We start from the raw sequence: 22446 nt of genomic DNA on the forward strand, positions 1-22446 counted from the left end.
CAAGTAATGACTGTGAGTGGAGAGGGAAAAGACATACACAGAATGAAACCAGGATGAGCACAGGAGGCCAGTCTAGCTAGATAGATAGGACAGGATGGAATACTGTGCGGTCAGTATAAAACACTACAAAAAATCCACACAGAGTTTACAAAAATCTCCACACCTGACTAAAGGTGTGGAGGGTAAATCTGCTTCCCAGAGCTTCCAGCTACACAGAATTAATTCATACTGACAAGCTGGACAAACATAGAAAGCACAGAACGGATAAGTCCACAACCTGTGGACAGAAAAGAGCAAGCAAGGACTTAGCTTTGCTGAACTGGTCAGGATAACAGGGAAATCCAAAGAGATGTGAATCCAACCAGGAACCATGGACAAGTGGCACTGGCTGAAGAGAGAGCCAGGCATAAATAGCCGAGCAGAAAGACAATCAGTGGAAGCAGCTGCAGACTGCTAAATCCAAGGAGTAGCCATACCACTTAAAACCACCGGAGGGAGCCCAAGAGCGGAATTCACAACAGTGCCTTGCTCTTTCTCCCCGGCTGACCCCTGGAAGCTGTTGTCCCAGACTCCCTCCCTTATATATTAATTGATGTTTTGCAGTGCCAGAAAAAATATATCATGTAAAATAAAAATAAAGGAATTTTCTGTTTTAAGTCACTGCGGAAGTGTAGAGAGGGGCAAAGGTTCATAACCAATCATTAGCCTGCTCACCTATCGGTCACAGACAGGACCTTCGGCGATGAGCCAGTTATGAAATGTAATTGCCTTTCTCTGTATATGTAAGTAATAATATGTGACCGACCTGTTCAACCCATCTAGGCCTGGCCGTGATTTCATTTGGTAGGAGGGGGGAAGGCACTGTTTATGAGAGATGGGTCTCTGCAGTCTAGCTTAGAACATTCTTTCTCCTGTTTGAAGCATATAACGACAGACAGCCAGTTCTCACTGGTTTCAGTGCAGAGTAGTTATAAGTGCTACAACTAAAGTAGTGATGAGTGTGCTTACACACACTCTCAGCTATCATTTAATGTCAGTAAGTGTGGCAGGAGGATAATCACAGCAGAGCTTAGTCTAACTACAAACTCATCTTCAAATGTGCCTCTCAATTCTAAGTTATCTCCTGTACCTCCTCCCCTTACAATGACTGCAGTGAGATAAAGCTGAAAGGTGGTTGCAATCTCTTCTCTACTACAGGCACTTTTGAGATTCTGTGGAGGGGTATTCTTTGCTCCCCAGTATGCTGCTGCATGCTTATGATTGGTCAACATCATGCAGGGTAAAAAGTATACACCCACGGAAACAAATTTCTGGTAATCCCCTCTCGGACATAGTGTAAATTATAACCTAAACTTTGCAAGCTAATCTCTCCCCAATTCAGCTATCATTATTTCAGATTTGTACATGTAATTATCACTAACCTTGCATAATGTGAGTAAGAGCAGTGTCTTTAGTTGTGGGTAGAAAAGAGCTGATATATTCCTTTCTCTTAGCAGTGACGTGGTTTTTGCTTGTAGTACTAGTAATCTCTGAGTAGTAAATGTCAAACATAAAAAACACAGATTCCATAAAATATCACCATGTATTTTTTTTACAGTATATGATGATGCTACAGAAAGCTGGCTAACCTTGGATACTATGTGTAGCAGATGCAGAGACAGCAGGCAAATGGACAGTGGATCCTCCATCAGTTGGATTTCTTTGAGAAGTTAAATAATGCTGCCATGTTGTGTTCTCTGAACAAAATTGTATATATCAGTACATAAAATGTAACAGTCCTGGTAATTCTAGTCTGTGCAATTATAACAAACCTTCAGTTCGAGATTTAGATGTTTCAGTATTCAGGACAGTGTGGTTGGGGATTAATGTGGGTGGAAGGTTCTTCGTGCTGCTAAGACTGGGGGTGGTATTTAGATGGCGTTCTGCACAAACAAATTAATAATAATAAACTTGTGTTTAGAAGATATAATGTTGTACCATCAGAATTGATACAGTAATATTGCAATTATTACATTTCCTGTAATATTTATCAGAACATCATTAGATTACATAGTGTTTGGATAGTCTGATGTCTATTCACAGACTACAGGTTGGTAGATTTGTATAGCATCATTAGGGATGCGTGAACGTGCTCAATGATGCTCGTATATCACTCGAGTGTCTGGGTGCTTGGTTGTGCTCATCATTCAACGGGCATTGACTGGTGCTCAGATTTGGAACTCGAATCCGCGCCCAACATGTTTAGCACCTGTTATACAGCCAAGAAGCATGCGGGTATTGCCTGCCAGTCTTTGTAATGCCGTAGCTATCTTGGTAGTGACATTACTGTGATTGGCTGGCCACATTCCCTCTTCAGAGGTTGTAAAAGGACTGGTGCCACTACGCTTGGCTCACTGACGCCATTAAAAAGCTCAGAGATAATTTATTCACAGCTATCCAGACCTATGTGTGTACAGTTTAACTAATCAGAGATCTCTATTGTTGATATGGTGCTGATGCTGAACCTTCATACTAAAGGTACCTTCACACTGAGCAACTTTCCAACGAGAACGACAACGATCCGTGACGTTGCAGCGTCCTGGATAGCGATCTCGTTGTGTTTGACACGCAGCAGCGATCTGGATCCCACTGTGACATCGCTGGTCGTTGCTGAAAGTCTGGAACTTTATTTGGTCATCAGGTCAGCATGATTCGTCATGTTTGACAGCAAAAGCAATGATGCCCGCAATGTTTCTTCATGGAGCAAACAACCAGCGAGAACGATAAGTACGTCACTAGATCGCTCCTGCATCGTTCTGGAGCTGCTGTGTTTGACGTCTCCTAGCGACCTAAACAGCGACGCTGCAGCGTCGCTAAATGTGACGGTACCTTAACAGTCCTAAGGATTAATCTTGTGCTTTGCTGATTGTATCAGATAAATTCTGCATTTAGCTTAGGGACTGTTGCAGGAGCAGAGAAAATTGCAGATTAAAGGCTCAAGGCAGGGCTTAGGGCTTTGCAGTCCACTGCTAAATATATAGATGCAGCACATAACCACCTTTTTTGGGGGAGTGGTGAAAAATTGACTTTATTGTCATCCAAAGAGTATTGTGTGCTTTGTATGACAGCATGGTGGTATGTAAGACTTGAAACAGAGTTAAAACATTTTTTGGGGAGTCAATTATTCATCAATAGAGTATTACGTGCTTTGTTCTACATTTCAGTGGTATATAACACTCCAAAAAAGCAATAAAACATTTTTATGGATTGACTTTGTCATCCGTAGAGTATTCCGTGCTTTGTGTTACATTTCTGTGGTATACAACTATCCAAAAATGAGTCAAAAAACATTTTGAATTCAATTTGTTATCTATAGAGCATTACATGATTTCTTTTAAATTTTGGTGATATATAACACTTCAAACAATCATTTGAAATTTTTTCTGGCCTGAATTTGTCATCCATAGAGTATTACGTGATTTGTGGTGCATTACGGTGGTATTAAACGCCAAAATAATGCTTTGCGTGCTGCTGGTGACCATTTTGTATCTATTACACATACAGTAAAGGACGGGGAAGTGAAAGTGCTGGTGATGGTGCATGCAGACTCCGAGGACTTGGGGCAGGTGTGACTATGCCTGTTGCTCGAGCACAAGAAACATGAAACATAGTATCCTGTCCCACTTTGCAGGGAGGCACAGTACACCACTTCTGAAGCCAGAGCAGTGAAAACAGGTGGTTGGTTCGACAGCAGATAATGCTTCCAGTGGGATTGCCAGCGACATTAAGTCTTCCACATGGTCCAGTCTCACCAGCGTACATACTAGATCACTTAAACCTCACCCTGATAATCCTTCCTCCCACCATGTCCAGTCCTAGAAAACCAGTGATCCCACAATAGGACACTCTGAGAAGCACTTTACAAGATCAATTCTTGATTGTGGCCTTTCAGTCTGCATGCTTCTAGAGGGACAAAATGATATGCTGGATAGTGATGTACAAAACTTAGAGTAACAATGACCACAAGAACATGACAGTGGAGAATGGCAAATTTGGGATAAGAAGGAAGATGATGATTAGATACAGTTGCCGCTAAGTCTTGTTGTTGTTAGGTCACAAAATCAGGAGGACTAGTGTTCAGTGGTGGAAGGTAAGGTGGTAGATAATGTAGATGCTTCCTACCCTGGCCCTGTCCTTGTAGATTCTGATGTACCATCATCAGGCATTACCAAATTCTTATCCCAGCACTACGTTCACTAAATGAGTACATTTCCTAGCTGCTTATAGTGAAAATGTTTCCATTTAGGCTTGTGGATGAGGGGGATTTCTACTGACTCATGGCAGTACCCATCCCTCGATAATTGATCCATAGCTGCCACTATATCTACCATAGTGGCGTCCTCGCCTTGTACCACCACGTGTCAAGAAACATCACAAGTGCCCTTACCAATGCAGTTACTGGGATTGTCCACTTAAAGACCGACATGTGGACTAGCGCTTGTGGCCAGGGACACTACATCCCCTATTGCCCTGGCACATTTTCTTCTTCGGTTTTGCTATCTCCCTCATAGCACACTGGGTCAACCTTGTGGAGTCCAAGGCTGACTCCCACCCTGGCACGACACATGTGCCACTGATGCCAAGAATTGCTGGCCCTACTTCTATCAGGGTTTCTTCTACCTCACTCATCTGCTCAAAACGGATTGGGTAACAATGAGGAAGAGGAGGAGGCTAAGGAGGAGGAGGAATAGGAGCTGGTTAGTAGAACAACGAAAGCTAGTACGTACACAAGCTTTGTACCTTCTCTCCTATGTGAATAGGCTTAGGAGGGTGATGAGTAGGAAGAGTGTGAAGAGAGAGAGAGGAGAAGGAGAGTCGTCTTCATGGCAAAAACAGGGAGGGAGTTTGGCACATAAGGCCGACTTTATGTAAAGCTGTTTTTCCCATGGCTCTCGTGTTATATTCATCTTGACCAAAACAGAGTACTGGTTGTTCACCCTGGTAGACCCACACTACAAGAAGAACCTTGCATCTCTCTGTCCTGAGGCAGAAAGGTCTACTAAAATGGTGCTACACCAGAAGGTCATTGTGGAAAAAATGTTGAAAAAACTCAGATCAGACAACGATAGCAGCAGGGGCAAGCTTCCTTCTCCCAACCAAATAGAAGAGGCGATGGAGACATATACCAGGTACAGCAGAGGCAGGGGTATACTGTCAAAGGCTTGGGCCAACTTTATTACACCCTCCCAGCGTTGATGTCCTGATGACCGGGGATTTTTTGACAAGGACGGAAAAGTTTATAAAGATGGTCAAGCAATTCCTGGCTGACCAAACTAGTGTACTCCCTAATTTCTCTGCAATCTTCAACTATTGGGTCTCAAACCTGAATCACGGCATGGGCTGTCCTTCTATACCTTGTGTCTTGTCTGAGAGGGTTTTTAGTGCCACCAGGGATCATAAAAGACAGGCTCCTTTGCCTGTCAACAGAAAATGCTGACAGGCCCACTCTAATAAAAATAAACAAAACCTGTATTAGCTCCGACTTTTCCACATCACTAGATGACAACATCACATAAAGTGTTATTAATCTTTAATATTTGAATGAGGCCTTCTAGTTGTTGCATTCAAGGGTCTATGGATGTGTGCAGAGCTTTTATGAGTGTAGGAGTACCACAACTACACTTTGTTTACAATATTTTATTGAGGCTCCCCAGTTGTTGCCTTCAAAAGTGTACGGATGACCTGCTTGTATTTTTTGGCAGGCTTTACACTTAGTCCTTATGAGTCTAGAAGTACTACTACATGGCAATTTGAAATAGCAAAAAAGCTGAGGAGAAAGAATAGTTAACCCCTTTCTAAAAAACAGACAAAAAAAAGAACGTTTTATTATCATACCGCCAAACAAAAAGTGGAATAACACGCGATCAAAAAGACGGATATAAATAACCATGGTACCGCTGAAAACGTCATCTTGTCCCGCAAAAAACGAGTTGCCATACAGCATCATCAACGAAAAAATAAAAAAGTTATAGTCCTCAGAATAAAGCGGTGCAAAAATAATTATTTTTTATATAAAATAGTTTTTATCGTATAAAAGCGCCAAAACATAAAAAAGATATAAATGAGGTATCGCTGTAATCGTTCTGACCCAAAGAATAAAACTGCTTTATCAATTTTACCAAACGTGGAACGATGTAAGCGCCCCCCCACCAACAAATTCATGAATAGCTGGTTTTAGTTCATTCTACCTCACAAAAGTTGGAATAAAAAGCGATCAAAAAATGTCACGTGCCCGAAAATGGTACAAAGATGTCAACTCGTCCTGCAAAAAACAAGACCTCACATGACTCTGTGGACCAAAATATGGAAAAATTATAGCTCTCGAAATGTGGAGACGTAAAAACATTTTTTTGCAATAAAAAGAGTCTTTTAGTGTGTGACGGCTGCCAATAATAAAAATCTGCTAAAAAACCCGCTATAAAAGTAAATCAAACCCCCCATCATCGCCCTCTTAGTTAGGGAAAAATAATAAAATTTTTAAATTTTTATTTATTTCCATTTTCCCATTAGGGTTAGGGTTGGGGCTAAAGTTAGGGTTAGGGTTGGGGCTAAAATTAGGGTTAGGGTTGAGGCTAACGTTAGGGTTAGGGTTGGGGCTAAAGTTAGGGTTAGGGTTGGGGCTAAAGTTAGGGTTAAGATTGGGACTAAAGTTAGGGTTAGGGTTAGGGTTGGGGCTAAAGTTAGGGTTAGGGTTGAGACTAAAGTTAGGGTTGGGGCTAAAGTTAGGGTTAGGGTTGGGGCTAAAGTTAGGGTTAGGGCTACAGTTAGGGTTGGTGTTAGGGTTAAGCTTGGGGTTAGGGTTGGGACTATGTATTTCTATTTTCCAATTAGGGTTAGGGTTAGGGCTAGGGTTGGGGCAAGGGTTAGGGCTAGGGTTAGGGCTAGGGTTAGGGTTGGTGCTAAAGTTAGGGTTAGGGTTGGGGCTAAAGTTAGGGTTAGGGTTGGGACTAAAGTTAGGGTTAGGGTTGGGACTAAAGTTAGGGTTAGGCTTGGGGCTAAAGTTTGGGTTTGGATTAAATTTACGGTTGGGATTAGGGTTGGGATTAGGGTTAGGGGAGTAATTAGGGTTGGGATTAGGGCTAAGGGTGTGTTTGGGTTTCAGTTAGAATTGGGGGGTTTCCACTGTTTAGGCACATTAGGGCTCTCGAAACGCGACATGGCGTCCGATCTCAATTCCAGCTAATTCTGCGTTGAAAAAGTAAAACAGTGCTCCTTCCGAGCTCTCCTGTGCGCCCAAACAGGGGTTTACCCCAACATATGGGAGTATCAGCGTATTTGGGACAAATTGGACAACAACTTTTGGGGTCCAATTTCTCCTGTTTCCCTTAGGAAAATACAAAACAGGGGGCTAAAAAATAATTTGTGTGAAAAAAAATGATTTTTTATTTTCTAGGCTCTGCGTTATAAACTATAGTGAAACACTTGGGGGTTCAAAGTTCTCACAACACATCTACTGTAGATAAGTTCCTTGGGGGTCTAGTTTCCAATATGGGGTCACTTGAGGGGGGTTTCTACTATTTAAGTACATCAGGGGCTCTGCAAATGCATTGTGACGCCTGCAGACCATTCCATCTAAGTCTGCATTCCAAACAGCGCTCCTTCCTTTCCGAGCTCTGCCATGCGCCCATACAGTAGTTTCCTCCCACTTATGGGGTATCAGCGTACTCAGGACAAATTGGACAACAACTTTTGTAGTTCAATTTCTCCTGTTACCCTTGGAAAAATACAAAACTGGGGGCTAAAAAATAATTTTTGTGGAAAAAAAAGAATTTTTATTTTCACGGCTCTGCGTTATAAACTGTAGTGAAACACTTGGGGGTTCAAAGTGCACACCACACATCTAGATAAGTTCTTTAGGGGGGTCTACTTTCCAAAATGGTGTCACTTATGGGGGTTTTCAATGTTTAGGCACATCAGGAGCTCTCCAAACCTGACATGGCATCCCATCTCAATTCCAGTCAATTTTTCATTGGAAAGTCAAACGGTGCTCCTTCCCTTCCAAGCTCTGCCATGCGCCCAAACAGTGGTTTACCCCGACATATGGGGTATCAGCATACTCAGGACAAATTACACAACAACTTTTGGGGTCCAATTTCTTCTGTTACCCTTGGGAAAATAAAAAATTAGGGGTGAAAAGAACATTTTTGTGAAAAAATATGATTTCTTATTATTAAATCTCTGCACTTCTGTGAAGCACTTGGTAGGTCAAAGTGCTCTCCACACATCTAGATAAGTTCCTTAGGGGATCTACTTTCCAAAATGGTGTCTCTTGTGGGGGGTTTCAATGTTTAGGCACATCAGGGGCTCTCCAAACGCGACATGGCATTATATCTCAATTCCAGTCAAGTTTGCATTGAAAGGTCAAATGGCGCTCCTTCCCTTCTGAGCTCTGCCATGCTCCTAAACAGTGGTTTACCACCACATATGGGGTATCAGCATACAGAATGAATGGAAAGCAGGGAAGCGTAGCTACCTAGACTTGCGGTGCTGCGCCCCCTGCTGGCATAACCTCATATGAACTCGAGCGTGAAAAAATATTCAGAAATATTCCCACGCTCGAGTTCATCTGAGGTTACGCCAGCAGGGGGCGCAGCACTGCTAGTCTAGGTAGCTACGTTCCCCTTCTTTCCATTCATTCCCCAGTTTTTACAGGCAGGGGCACAGCTGCATTAGCAGGCTCCTGCTTGAAAAATAATTTAACCCCTTCAGATGGATTTACAGCGTGGGACAAGACTGAACGATGGAAGGTATGGGATATTGTTAATTTTTATTTTAACTTTGTTTCAGGTGACAAGGGTCTTCAACTGGATGGAGAGTATAATAAACTATTACAACACCCTGTAACTTTATTTCAATAAAATACTTTTTCCTAATGTGTGTGTTCTATTAACTATTTACTACTATTGGATTAATAATGAATAGGTGTCTTATTGACACCTCTCCATTACTAACCTGGCTTAATGTCACCTTACAATAGCAAGGCAACATTTACCCTTTATTACCCCATATCCCACCGCTACACGGGAGTGAGAAGAGAGAAGCTAAGTGCCAGAATAGGCGCATCTTACAGATGTGCCTTTTCTGGGGTGGCTGGTGGAAGATGTTTTTAGCCAGGGGTGGTCCTATATCCATGGTCCCTCTCTAGGCTATTAATATCTGCCCGCAGTCACTGGCTTTCCCACTCTGGTGGAGAAAATTGCGCGGGAGACCATGCCAGCTTTTTCCGCGATTTAAAACTTTATTTTAACAGCTAGAGCCCCATTTGCGCATACACACTACTAAACTTAGTTAACTAGCATCTATCATTTCAACAAATTTGTATTGGCAGTGCCATTGAAGGATTTATCAGCACAAACTACACAGTGGTGGAGCAGGGAGAGGTAAGTAGAGCAGTGGTAGAGCACTGTTCGAGCTGGGGGGGAATACTCTCTCGAGGGCGGCGGTACTGGCACAGGGCCCCTCATATTATGACGGTGTGTCTGACGTTGGTTGTGCACCACCACCATCAGAGACACTTCATTGTACTATGAGGGACCCTGTGCCAGTGCCGTCGCCCAAGAGGAGGCGCACCCACCTGTCCATGCAAACGGCATCGCACGGATGCCCGCGCCAGGTGGTGACCACGGCCCTGTGGGGGGAGTCAGCCCATTTAGGGAGGTATAAAAATGGCCTATGGTGGACATTCAGCAGCTGCAAATGGCGGAATTGGAGAAGTCAGTAAGAGGAGGCCAAAAGCAAGACATTTTTCAGGCAAGCTACGTGTCAGCAGGAGAAAGTGGAGCAAAATAATTTGAAATCCATAAATGGTTCATTTTAATGAAGGTTAGATCATCAACATTCTGGGTAGCCAAACGTGTCCTTTTTTCTGTCAGTATTGAACCAGCAGCACTGAAGACTCTTTCTGATAGCACACTAGAAGCAGGGCAAGCGAGCTCCTGTAATGCATATTCTGCCAATTCAGGCCAGGTGTCTATTTTAGATGCCCAGTAATCACAGGGGAATGACCTGTGAGGGAGAACATCGATAAGGGAGGAAAAGTAGTTTGTAACCATATTGAAAAAATGCTGTCTCCTGTCACTTTGAATCGATGCAGCAGTACCTGTCGTGTCAGCGGTCATTGTGAAATCACGCCACAACCTGGTCATAAAACCCCTCTGTCCAACGCCACTTCGGATTTGTGCACCTCTAACACCTCTGCCATGTTGCCCCCTACGGCTCATGTGAGAACCATCACCGCCGCTGTGTGCTGAGAATGCCTGAACCAAATGGTCTGCAAGAGTTGCTTGTTTGGTAGCCAATATTTGCTCAAGGTCCCCACTTGGCATGATAATTTGTAATTTTCCTTTATATCGTGGATCCAGGAGGCAGGCCAACCAGTAATCGTCATCGGTCATCATTTTGATAATGCGGGGGTCCCTTTTTAGGATACACAAGGCATACTCAGCCATGTGGGTCAATTCATTGCTTGTGCTGGGTTGAGGAGCACTTTCTTGCAAATCAACATCAGTTGTGTCCCGCAAAAACCCTGTACCTGACCTTGCAACGTCACCAGTTTCTATTGTCCCCTGAGAAGCATCCGCCTCCCATAAATATTCAAACCCCATCATCCTCCTCCTCTTCGTCCACCACCTCGTCCAGGAGAGTTCCCTGAGCAGACAATGGCTGACTGTCATCAAGGCTTCCCTCCTCCTCGGCTGCAGACACCAGCTCCTTAATGTGCATCAAACTTTGCATCAGCAGACGCATTAGTGGGATGCTCATGGTTATGATGGCGTCGTCTGCACTTACCAGCCATGTGCATTCCTCAAAACACTGAAGTACTTGACAGAGGTCTTGGAGCTTCGACCACTGCACACCAGACAACTCCATGTCTGCCATCCAACTGCCTGCCCGTGTATGTGTATCCTCCCACAAATTAATCCCAGCACGCCTCTGTTCGCACAGACTCTGAACCATGTGCAGTGTGGAGTTCCACCTTGTTGCAACATCGATTATTAGGCGGTGCTGGGGAAGATTCAGCGATCCCTGATGGTTCAGCATACGCCTGGAGTTTACAGGCGACTGGCGGATGTGCGAGCAAAGTCTTCGCACCTTCAGGAGCAGGGCTGGTAAGTCCAGATCATTTTTGAGGAAGCACTGCACCACCAGGTTCAAGGTGTGAGCCAGGCAAGGTATGTGTTTAAGTTCTGAAAGGGCTATGGCAGCCATAAAATTCCTTCCGTTATCACTGACTACCTTGCCTGCCTCAAGATGTACACTGCCCAGCCATGACTGAGTTTCTTGCTGCAAGTACTCGGCCAGTACTTCCGCGGTGTGTCTGTTGTCGCCCAAACACTTCATTTGTAACACAGCCTGCTGACGCTTACCACTAGCTGTTCCAGAATGGGACACCTCATGTGCAAAACTGGCAGCTGCGGATGGAGTGGTCATGCGACTGCACTCTGTGGACGAGCTTTCGCTTCTGGAGGAGGAGGAGGGGTGGCGAACGCCTACAGCCAACTGTTTCCTAGACCATGGGCTAGGCAGAACTGTCCCACTATGGCTGTCCCCTGTGGACCCTGCTGTTATGATCCGGTTACCTTGGAGCTGCATGAGAACTTTCACTGAAGAAAGTGGCCACTATACTGACCGCAAACCTGAACTTAACACCGCAACTAGAAGTAGCCGTGGAGTGTACCTAACACACCTAGACACCTCGTCACAGCCGGAGGACTAAATACCCCTAAAGATGGAAATCGGAATACTATCTTGCCTCAGAGAAAATCCCCAAAGGATAGACAGCCCCCCACAAATATTGGCGGTGAGTCGGAGAGGAAAAAACATACACAGGCAGAAAAAACAGGATTTAGCACAGGAGGCCACTCTCGCTAGATAGGACAGGATAGGACAGAGTTCTGTGCGGTCAGTATTAAAACCCTTCAAAAAATGCACAGCAGAATATACAAAAAACTTCCTACATCTAACTAAAGATGTAGGAGCGTATATCTGCAACTCCAGTGAATCCTACAAACAGAGCAGGAATAAACTGAAACAAGCACACAGCAGTGTGCCACAGATACAAAAACAAAACACTTATCTTTTGCTGAATTTGGCAGCAAGCAGGAGAAGCCAGAAAGAAATCCAACACTTCACAAGGAACATTGACAACTAGCAAGGGCTAAAGGATCCTGCACACCTAAATATCCCAGTCAGAATTGTAATTATCTGATACACCTGGCCAGGACTGCGAGTCAGAGACAACTGCCTTCCCACCAACAACCACTGGAGGGAACCCAAGAGCAGAATTCACAACAGTACCCCCCCTTGAGGAGGGGTCACCGAACCCTCACCAGGGCCCCCAGGACGATCAGGACAAGCCAGATGAAAGGCACGGACCAAATCAGCAGCATGGACATCAGAGGCAAAAACCCAAGAATTATCCTCCTGGCCATAACCCTTCCATTTGACCAGGTACTGAAGCTTCCGCCTCAAAAAACGGGAATCCAAAATCTTCTCAACAACATATTCCAACTCCCCATCAACCAACACAGGGGCCGGAGGATCAGCAGAGGGAACAACGGGCTCCACATATTTCCGCAACAAAGATCTATGGAAGACATTATGGATAGCAAAAGAGGCCGGAAGCGCCAGTCGAAAAGACACCGGATTAATAATCTCAGAAATCCTATAAGGACCAATAAACCGAGGTTTAAACTTAGGAGAAGAAACCTTCATAGGAACATGACGGGAAGACAACCAGACCAGATCCCCAACACGAAGCCGGGAACCAACACACCAACGACGATTAGCAAGACGTTGAGCCTCCTCTTGAGACAACACCAACTTGTCCACCACATGAGCCCAAATCTGCTGCAATCTGTCCACCACAGAATCCACACCAGGACAGGCCGAAGGCTCAACCTGCCCAGAAGAAAAACGAGGATGAAAACCAAAATTACAAAAGAAAGGCGAAACCAAGGAAGCAGAACTAGCCCGATTATTAAGGGCAAACTCGGCCAATGGCAAGAAGGCCACCCAATCATCCTGATCAGCAGACACAAAGCATCTCAAATAAGTCTCCAAGGTCTGATTAGTACGCTCGGTCTGGCCATTTGTCTGAGGATGAAATGCAGAAGAAAAAGACAAATCAGTGCCCAGCCTAGCACAAAAGGCCCGCCAAAACCTAGAAACAAACTGGGAACCTCTGTCGGAAACAATATTCTCCGGAATACCATGCAAACGAACCACATGCTGAAAGAGCAACGGAACCAAATCAGAAGAGGAAGGCAATTTAGGTAAGGGCACCAAATGAACCATCTTAGAGAACCGGTCACAAACAACCCAGATAACAGACATCTTCTGGGAGACTGGAAGATCAGAAATAAAATCCATCGAAATATGCGTCCAGGGCCTCTCAGGGACTGGCAATGGCAAAAGCAACCCACTAGCACAGGAACAACAAGGCTTGGCCCGCGCACAAGTCCCACAGGACTACACAAAAGAACGCACATCACGTAACAATGATGGCCACCAAAAGGACCTACCAACCAAATCTCTGGTACCAAAAATGCCAGGATGACCGGCCAACACGGAACAGTGAACCTCAGAAATCACTCTACTAGTTCATCTGTCAGGAACAAACAATTTCCCCACAGGACAGCGGTCAGGTTTGTCAACCTAAAATTCCTGAAGAACCCGTAGTAAATCATGGGAAATGGCAGAAAGGACCACCCCCTCTTTCAGAATACCGACCGGCTCTAAGACCTCAGGAGAATCAGGCAAAAAACTCCTAGAGAGGGCATCAGCCTTAATATTCTTAGAACCCGGAAGGTACGAGACCACGAAATCAAAACGGGAAAAAAACAAGGACCATAGAGCCTGTCTAGGACTCAGCCGTTTAGCAGACTCGAGGTAAATCAAATTCTTATGATCGGTCAAGACCACAATACGGTGCTTAGCTCCCTCAAGCCAATGTCGCCACTCCTCAAACACCCACTTCATAGCCAACAACTCCCGATTGCCGACATAATAATTGCGTTCAGCAGGCGAAAACTTACGGGAAAAGAAGGCACACAGTTTCATTAAGGAACCAACAGGATCCCTCTGAGACAAACGACCCCTGCCCCAATCTCAGAAGTGTCAACCTCAACCTGAAAAGGAAGAGAAACATCCGGTTGGCGCAACACTGGAGCAGAAGTAAATCGATGTTTAAGCTCCTGAAAGGCAGAGACAGCTGCACAGGACCAATTCGCCACATCAGCGCCCTTCTTCGTCAAATCGGTCAAGGGTTTAACCACGCTGGAAAAATTAGCAATGAAACGGCGATAAAAATTAGCAAAACCCCAAAATTTCTGAAGGCTCTTCACGGATGTGGGCTGAATCCAATCATGAATGGCCTGAACCTTAACCGGATCCATCTCTATAGACGAAGGAGAAAAAATGAAGCCCAAAAAAGAGACTTTCTGCACCCCAAAGAGACACTTAGACCCTTTCACAAAGAGGGCATTGTCACAAAGGATCTGAAATACCATCCTGACCTGTTGCACATGAGACTCCCAATCATTGGAAAAAATCAAAATATCGTCCAAATATACAATCAAGAATTTATCAAGATAAGTCCAGAAGATATCATGCATGAAGGACTGAAAAACAGATGGAGCATTAGAAAGTCCGAATGGCATCACAAGGTATTCAAAATGGCCTTCGGGCGTGTTAAACGCAGTTTTCCATTCATCACCCTGCTTAATACGAACAAGATTATATGCCCCTCAAAGGTCAATCTTGGTAAACCAACTAGCTCCCTTAATCCTAGCAAACAAATCGGAAAGCAAAGGTAAAGGGTATTGAAACTTGACTGTGATTTTATTCAAGAGGCGATAATCTATACAGGGCCTCAAGGAACCATCTTTTTTAGCAACAAAAAAGAACCCCGCTCCCAACGGTGAAGAAGATGGCCGAATATGCCCTTTCTCCAAAGACTCCTTAATATAGCTCCGCATGGCGGTATGATCAGGCACAGATAGATTAAAAAGTCGACCCTTAGGAAACTTACAGCCCGGAATCAAGTCAATAGCACAATCACAGTCCCTGTGCGGTGGAAGAAACCTGGACTTGGGCTCATCGAATACATCCAGAAAATCAGACAAAAACTCTGGAATCTCAGAAGGTGAAGAAGAGGAGATTGACATCAAAGGAACATCATTATGAACCCCCTGACAACCCCAACTAGTCACAGACATAGACTTCCAGTCCAACACAGGATTATGTACTTGCAACCTTGGAAAACCCAGCACGATAACATCATGCAAGTTATGCAACACCAGAAATCGACAATCTTCCTGATGGGCTGGCGCCATGCGCATGGTTACCTGTGTCCAAGACTGGGGCTTATTTCTAGCCAAGGGTGTAGCATCAATGCCCCTCAAAGGAATAGGGTTCTGCAAAGGCTGCAAGGGAAAACCACAACGCTTGGCAAACTCAAAATCCATTAAATTCAAGGCGGCGCCTGAATCCACAAACGCCATGACAGAAAATGATGACAATGAGCAGATCAAGGACACAGATAACAGAAATTTAGGTTGTACAGTACTGATGGTAATTGAACTGGCGATCCTCTTTGTCCGCTTAGGGCAGACAGAAATGACATGAGAAGCATCGCCAGAATAATAACACAACCTATTTTGACGTCTGAAACCTTGTCGTTCCGTTCTAGACAGAATTCTATCACATTATTATTATTATTATTTATTGTTATAGCGCCATTTGTTCCATGGCGCTTTACATGTGAGGAGGGGTATACATAATCTATATATATAATTGCCTAAGGGTTTTTCCGTCTGTCTGTCTGTCTGTCTGTCTGTCCTGGAAATCCCGGCTCTCTGATTGGTGGAGGCCGCCAGGCCTCCACCAATCAGAGACCGCCACAGCATCGACGTAGAAATCCCGCGTCTCTGATTGGTCGAGGCCGCCAGGCCTCGACCAATCAGCAACGGGCACAGCGACGATGATGTCATAAAGGACGTAGACATCCCGCGTCTCTGATTGGTCGAGGCCGCCAGGCCTCAACCAATCAGCAATGGGCACAGCGACGATGATGTCATAATGGTTGCCATGGCGACGATGATGTCATAAAGGTTGCCTCGACCAATCAGCGACGGGCACAGTCTGCCGCGAATTCTGGAATCATCATTGTCCATATACTACGGGGACATGCATATTCTAGAATACCCGATGCGTTAGAATCGGGCCACAATCTAGTACATAATAATCACATTGCATAGGCTCAGAAATTTGCTCTGAGGATAACGCCACAGCGCGCACAGTTCTGCGCTCCCGCAGATGTCGGTCAATCTGAATGGCCAGAGACATAGAATCACTCAGACAGGAAGGCGTGGAAAACCCCACCATAACATCTTTAACGGATTCAGAAAGCCCCCTTCTGAAAATTGCCGCCAAAACATCATTATTCCATTTAGTCAATACAGACCATTTTCTGAATTTCTGACAATACAATTCTGCCACCTCTTGACCCTGAGACAGGGCCAACAAGGTCTTCTCAGCTTGATCCACAGAATTAGGTTCATCATATAATAGTCCTAAAGCCTGAAAAAAGGAGTCAATATTAAGCAAAGCCGGATTCCCAGATTCCAGGGAAAACGCCCAATCCTGCGGGTCACCATGCAGCAGGGAGATTATGATTTTTACCTGCTGAATGGAATCACCAGAGGATCAAGGTCTCAGGTCAAAAAACAGTTTACAGTTGTTTTTAAAACTCAAAAATTTAGACCTGTCACCAGAAAACAAATCAGGAGTAGGAATCTTCAGTTCTAAAGCAGGAGTCTGAACAATATAATCAGAAATACCTTGCACCCTAGCATCAAGCTGGTCTACACGAGAAGCTAATCCCTGAACATTCATGCTTGCACCAGGCTCCTCAGCCACCCAGATATTAAGAGGGAAGAGAACACAAAACAGACTGGAGAAAAAAAATGGCTCAAGAGCTTCCTTCCCTTCTTCTGAGATGCATTTAACTCATTGTGGGCCAGTTGTACTGTTATGATCCGGTGACCTTGGAGCTGCATGAGACCTTTCACTGAAGAAAGTGGCCACTATACTGACCGTAAACCTGAACTTAACACCGCAACTAGAAGTAGCCGTGGAGTGTACCTAACACACCTAGACACCTCGTCACAGCCGGAGGACTAAATACCCCTAAAGATAGAAATCGGAATACTATCTTGCCTCAGAGAAAATCCCCAAAGGATAGACAGCCCCCCACAAATATTGGCGGTGAGTCGGAAATGAAAAAACATACACAGGCAGAAAAAACAGGATTTAGCACAGCAGGCCACTCTCGCTAGATAGGACAGGATAGGACAGAGTTCTGTGCGGTCAGTATTAAAACCCTTCAAAAAATCCACAGCAGAATATACAAAAAACTTCCTACATCTAACTAAAGATGTAGGAGCGTATATCTGCAACTCCAGTGAATCCTACAAACAGAGCAGGAATAAACTGAAACAAGCACACAGCAGTGTGCCACAGATACAAAAACAAAACACTTATCTTTTGCTGAATTTGGCAGCAAGCGGGAGAAGCCAGAAAGAGATCCAACACTTCACAAGGAACATTGACAACTGGCAAGGGCTAAAGGATCCTGCACACCTAAATATCCCAGTCAGAATTGTAATTATCCGATACACCTGGCCAGGAATGAGAGTCAGAGACAACTGCATTCCCACCAACAACCACTGGAGGGAACCCAAGAGCAGAATTCACAACACCCTGCATCCACCACATTAATCAAGTGTGCTGTGATGGACATGTAATGTCCCTGGCCATGCCTACTGGTCCATGCTTCTGTTGTGAGGTGCACCTTTCTACTGACTGATTGCCTCAGTGCATGGACAATGAGGTCTTTGACATGCTGGTGGACGGCTGGGATGACTTTTCTCGCAAAGAAGTGTTGACTGGGTTGGTCATAGCGTGCTACTGCATAGGCCATCAGGGCTTTGAAAGCTTCGCTTTCAACCAACCGGAAGGGCATCATCTCTAACAAGATTAGTCTAGCAATGTGGGTGTTCAAACCCTGTGTACGAGGATGAGTACTTTCTTTTCCTAACGAGAGTCTCTTGTAGGGTGAGCTGGACTGGAGAGGTGCATATGGTGGAACTAGCGGTGGTGGTGGTGGTGGACATGGCGGATTGAAAGAGGGTTGGTGATGGTATTCTCGATGTTGGCCTACATACAGTGTTTCCTACCAATAACCTTGTGATTCCCTGACTGCTTTGGCCTTGCGACGATACCTCCATATTTGCTGCTGGTGGTGTCCTAACCGGTGGGCTTACAGTGAGGGAAGCAATGTAGCGTTGCTGACTATCTTCATTCTGAGCAGATGCACCAACGGTACGGGACGTTTGGTAGTTAGTCCAGGCTTGCAAGTGCATGCTGGATAAATGTCTAAGCATGCACGTTGTATTTAAATTTTGAAGATTCTTCCCTTTGCTAAAGGTCTTTGAGCATTTCTTACAGATAACTTTTAACTGATCATTCAGATCTTGGTTAAACAATTGCCACACTGCACTCTTCCTACTATGGAATACCTTTTCAGGCATTGCACACTGTGCTACTTTCACTGGATGGCCACGCTGTCCTAAAACTGTTTTTGTTTTTGACAAACGTTTTTGGCCTGATACGGGCCTGCTAGATGACAGCTGTTGCGATGTAGATGGCTGCTGCGAATCATCCTCCTCCGCTTCAGAGCTACTGGCAGCGGCACCCTCTTCCCCCAATGGCTGCCAATCTGGGTCAACAACTGGGTCATCTATCACCTCCTCTTCAATGTCATGGGAACCTTCCTCTGTGTCACCGTGTAATGTGCTATAGCGTTCAGGACGGGGCACCATAGTCTCATCAGGGTCAGATTCTGGCTCAGTACACTGCAAGGGCAATGTAGTGATCTGACTCAATGGAACAGCATTATAATCTAGCTGTGGCTGTGCATCAGTGCACTCCATGTCCGATTCATGTTGTAATGGGCAGTTAACAATTTCCCGTTCTAACCCAGGCACGGTATGTGTAAAGAGCTCCATGGAGTTACCTGTAGTGTCTCCTGATGCATCCTTCACTTTTGATTTGGGTGAAGGACACAAGGAAACGTCTTGTTCCTGACCGGGAGCATCCACTAACGACTCGCTGCTTTTATATTTGGAACTTTCTGAAGAGGAGGCGAAAGAGCTAGAGGCTGAATCAGCAATGAAAGCCAAAACTTTTTCCTGCTGCTCCGGCTTTAAAAGCCGTATTCCTACTCCCAGAAAAGGGAGCCTTCGAGGCCTTGTGTAGCCAGACGATGACGCTGGCTCAACACCTCAAGCCATAGGTGCTATTGTGCTTTTGCCACTACCACCATATGCACCACCACCACCACTACCACCATTAGTACCAGCTGGCAACCACCACCCACGGCCTCTTCCACGAGACTTCCTCATTTTTTGGAAAATCTAACCAAAATAACAACCATTATATGGTACTGTAAAACAAGGTAGAAGGTGTATATAAACTTGTTGAGAATTTGAAATTCCCTTTTTTGGGGGGAGACTGACCCAAAACTCAGGCCCAGTGTATATAACAACGCAATCTAAGTGGCAGAAAGTGGCTGGCTGACATACACCAAACTAACAAGACTGCAGTAGATCTTTGTGAGAATTTGAATCTCCCCTTTTTGGGGGGGAGACTGTCCCAAAACTCAGGCCCAGTGTATAAAACAATGCAATCTAAGTGGCAGAAAGTGGCTGGAAGATATATGAAAAAATACAAGGACTGTAGTACAATTTCAATCTCCCTACAATGATCTCAGGAAAAGTATGGCAGCAATAAAAAGGACTGCTGCACACAAAAGTGTGGACAAATAAACAAGATAACTGTGCAGAAAGGAGCAACAGGATTTTTACTTTTAAAAAGCAGTTGGTTTGCACAGCGGCGTGCAAACAGCAATGCAGCTATCAGGGAGCCTTATAAGGCAGCCTAATAAGCTACAGAGCTGATGCACAAAAGTATAGCCTCCACTGTCCCTGCAAACAAATGGTGGTGTTGGACAGTGGAAATCGCTACAGCACAAGCAGTTTCGGGGCTTAATCTTCCCTCCCTAACTATATCCCTTCTTCTGATGCAGCTGCGGCAACCACTCCCTATGCTACGATCGGCAGAAGTAAGATGGCGGTCGGCGTGCAAGCCCCTTTATAGCACCTGTGATGCCGCAGAAAGCAAGCCAATCACTGTCATGCCCTTCTCTAAGATGGTGGGGCTGAGACCTATGTCATCACGCTGCCCACTCTCTGCGTCCTCCTTCATTGGCTGAAAAATGACGCTGAAAGCGTTATACGAAACGCGACTTTGGCGCGAAGATCGCCGACCTCATGGCGATCCCACACCAGGATCAGGTCGGGTTTCATGAAACCTGACTTTGCCGAAAGTTGGCGATTTTTGAAATTGTCTGATCCGTTTCGCTCAACCCTAGCTACCGGTATCGGAAAATGGCGCAATTTTTTTTTTTTTAGCAAAGTTTGGAATTTTTTTTCACCACTTAGATAAAAAATAACCTAGACATATTTGGTATCTATGAACTCGTAATATAAACATAAGGATGAATGACCTCGGGGAGATCAAAACATCCAACACTGCGGAGACACCATCACGTATTTCTCAACACAGTGATCCAGAACACATATGGGAAATATGCAAATGCATGTAGAAAAGTCACGGAGACACCATCACGTGTTTCTCAATGCAAGCAATAAATAGCCAGGTCTTTCACTGGGAAGGAACAATCACGGGAAGGGCAGCATCCAAAAAGGAAAACCACCTATGCCAAAACATGGTATCCATCCACAGACACCTGTTTCGGGTTATTTGCCCCTCATCAGTGTGGAGTAGGAAACTGGCTATTAGGAGCAGTGCCTGGTACAAGGACTATAAACATAAGGATGAATGACTTCGGGGAGATCAAAACATCCAACACAGCGGAGACACCATCACGTGTTTCTCAACGCAGTGATCCAGAACACTGCTCCCATCCCTTATGGGAAATATGCAAATGCATGTAGAAAAGCCGCGGAGACACCATCACCTGTTTCTCAACGCAAGCAATAAATAGCCAGGTCTTTCACCGGAAACTAACAACCACGGGAAGGGCAGCATCCAATAAGGGAAACCACCTATGCCAAAACATGGTATCCATCCACAGACAGCTGTTTTGGGGTATTTGCCCCTCATCAGTGTGGAGTAGGAAACTGGCTATTAGGAGCAGTGCCTAGTTAAAGGACTATAAACATAAGGAAGAATGACCTCGGGGAGATCAAAACATCCAACGCTAAGGAGACACCATCACGTGTTTCTCAACACAGTGATCCAGAACACTGCTCCCATCCCTTATGGGAAATATGCAAATGCATGTAGAAAAGCCGCGGACACACCATCACATGTTTCTCAACGCAAGCAATAAATAGCCCGGTCTTTCACCGGGAAGGAACAACCACCGGAAGGGCAGCAACCAAAAAGGAAAACCACCTATGCCAAAACATGGTATCCATCCACAGACACCTGTTTCGGGTTATTTGCCCCTCATCAGTGTGGAGTAGGAAACTGGCTATTAGGAGCAGTGCCTAGTAAAAGGACTATAAACATAAGGATGAATGACCTCGTGGAGATCAAAACATCCAACACCACGGAGACACCATCACGTGTTTCTCAACGCAGTGATCCAGAACACTGCTCCCATCCCTTATGGGAAATATGCAAATGCATGTAGAAAAGCTGCGGATGGATGTTGCCCTTCCTGTGGTTGTTCCTTCTCGGTTAAAGACCTGGCTATTTATAGCTTGCGTTGAGAAACATGTGATGGTGTCTCCGCGTCTTTTCTACATGTATGAACTCGTAATGACATGGAAAATAATAATGTCAGGTCAGTTTTAGCATTTAGTGAACCTAGCAAGAAAGCCAAACAAAAAACACGCATGGGATTGCACTTTTTTTTTTCAATTTCACCGCACTTGGAATTTTTTTCCCATTTTCTAGTACATGTCATGGTAAGTCTTTCAAAAGTACAACTCGTCCCGCAAAAAATAAGCCCTCACATGGCCATATTGATGGAAAAATAAAAAAAAGTTATGGCTCTGGGAAAGAGGGGAGCGAAAAACGAGCACGGAAAAACGGAAAATCCCAAGGTCATGAAGGGGTTAAAGAGGACATTTCACCAGTTTGACCATGTTAAACTGGCCACATCATAGAATAGTGACTGCAGAGCTGTAGGAAAACATAGTTTTTATTTCTTAATTTCTCTGGCAATGAGGAGATATTAGTATAAATGATAACCTAATCTCTACATGCTACGTCTGAGAGGGTATTACTAGAGATTTTCCTCTGGGCATGTAC

At 44.8% G+C, this 22446-nt stretch overlaps 1 protein-coding gene across 1 annotated transcript in view; it reads right to left on the reverse strand.

The window, feature by feature from the left end:
- LOC138669629 (uncharacterized) overlaps positions 1 to 22446 on the reverse strand; it is a 280728-nt gene that overhangs the window by 178862 nt on the left and 79420 nt on the right. Inside the window, exons 9-11 of the mRNA XM_069756275.1 lie at positions 1812 to 1922; positions 1629 to 1736; positions 1422 to 1529 (exon numbers count right to left, since the gene is read on the reverse strand). Coding sequence (XP_069612376.1) covers positions 1422 to 1529; positions 1629 to 1736; positions 1812 to 1922 — 327 coding nt within the window. The remainder of the gene's footprint in view (positions 1 to 1421; positions 1530 to 1628; positions 1737 to 1811; positions 1923 to 22446) is intronic.

Source organism: Ranitomeya imitator, chromosome 3 (genome assembly GCF_032444005.1).
Source record: "Ranitomeya imitator isolate aRanImi1 chromosome 3, aRanImi1.pri, whole genome shotgun sequence".
NCBI classification, from domain to species: domain Eukaryota; kingdom Metazoa; phylum Chordata; class Amphibia; order Anura; family Dendrobatidae; genus Ranitomeya; species Ranitomeya imitator.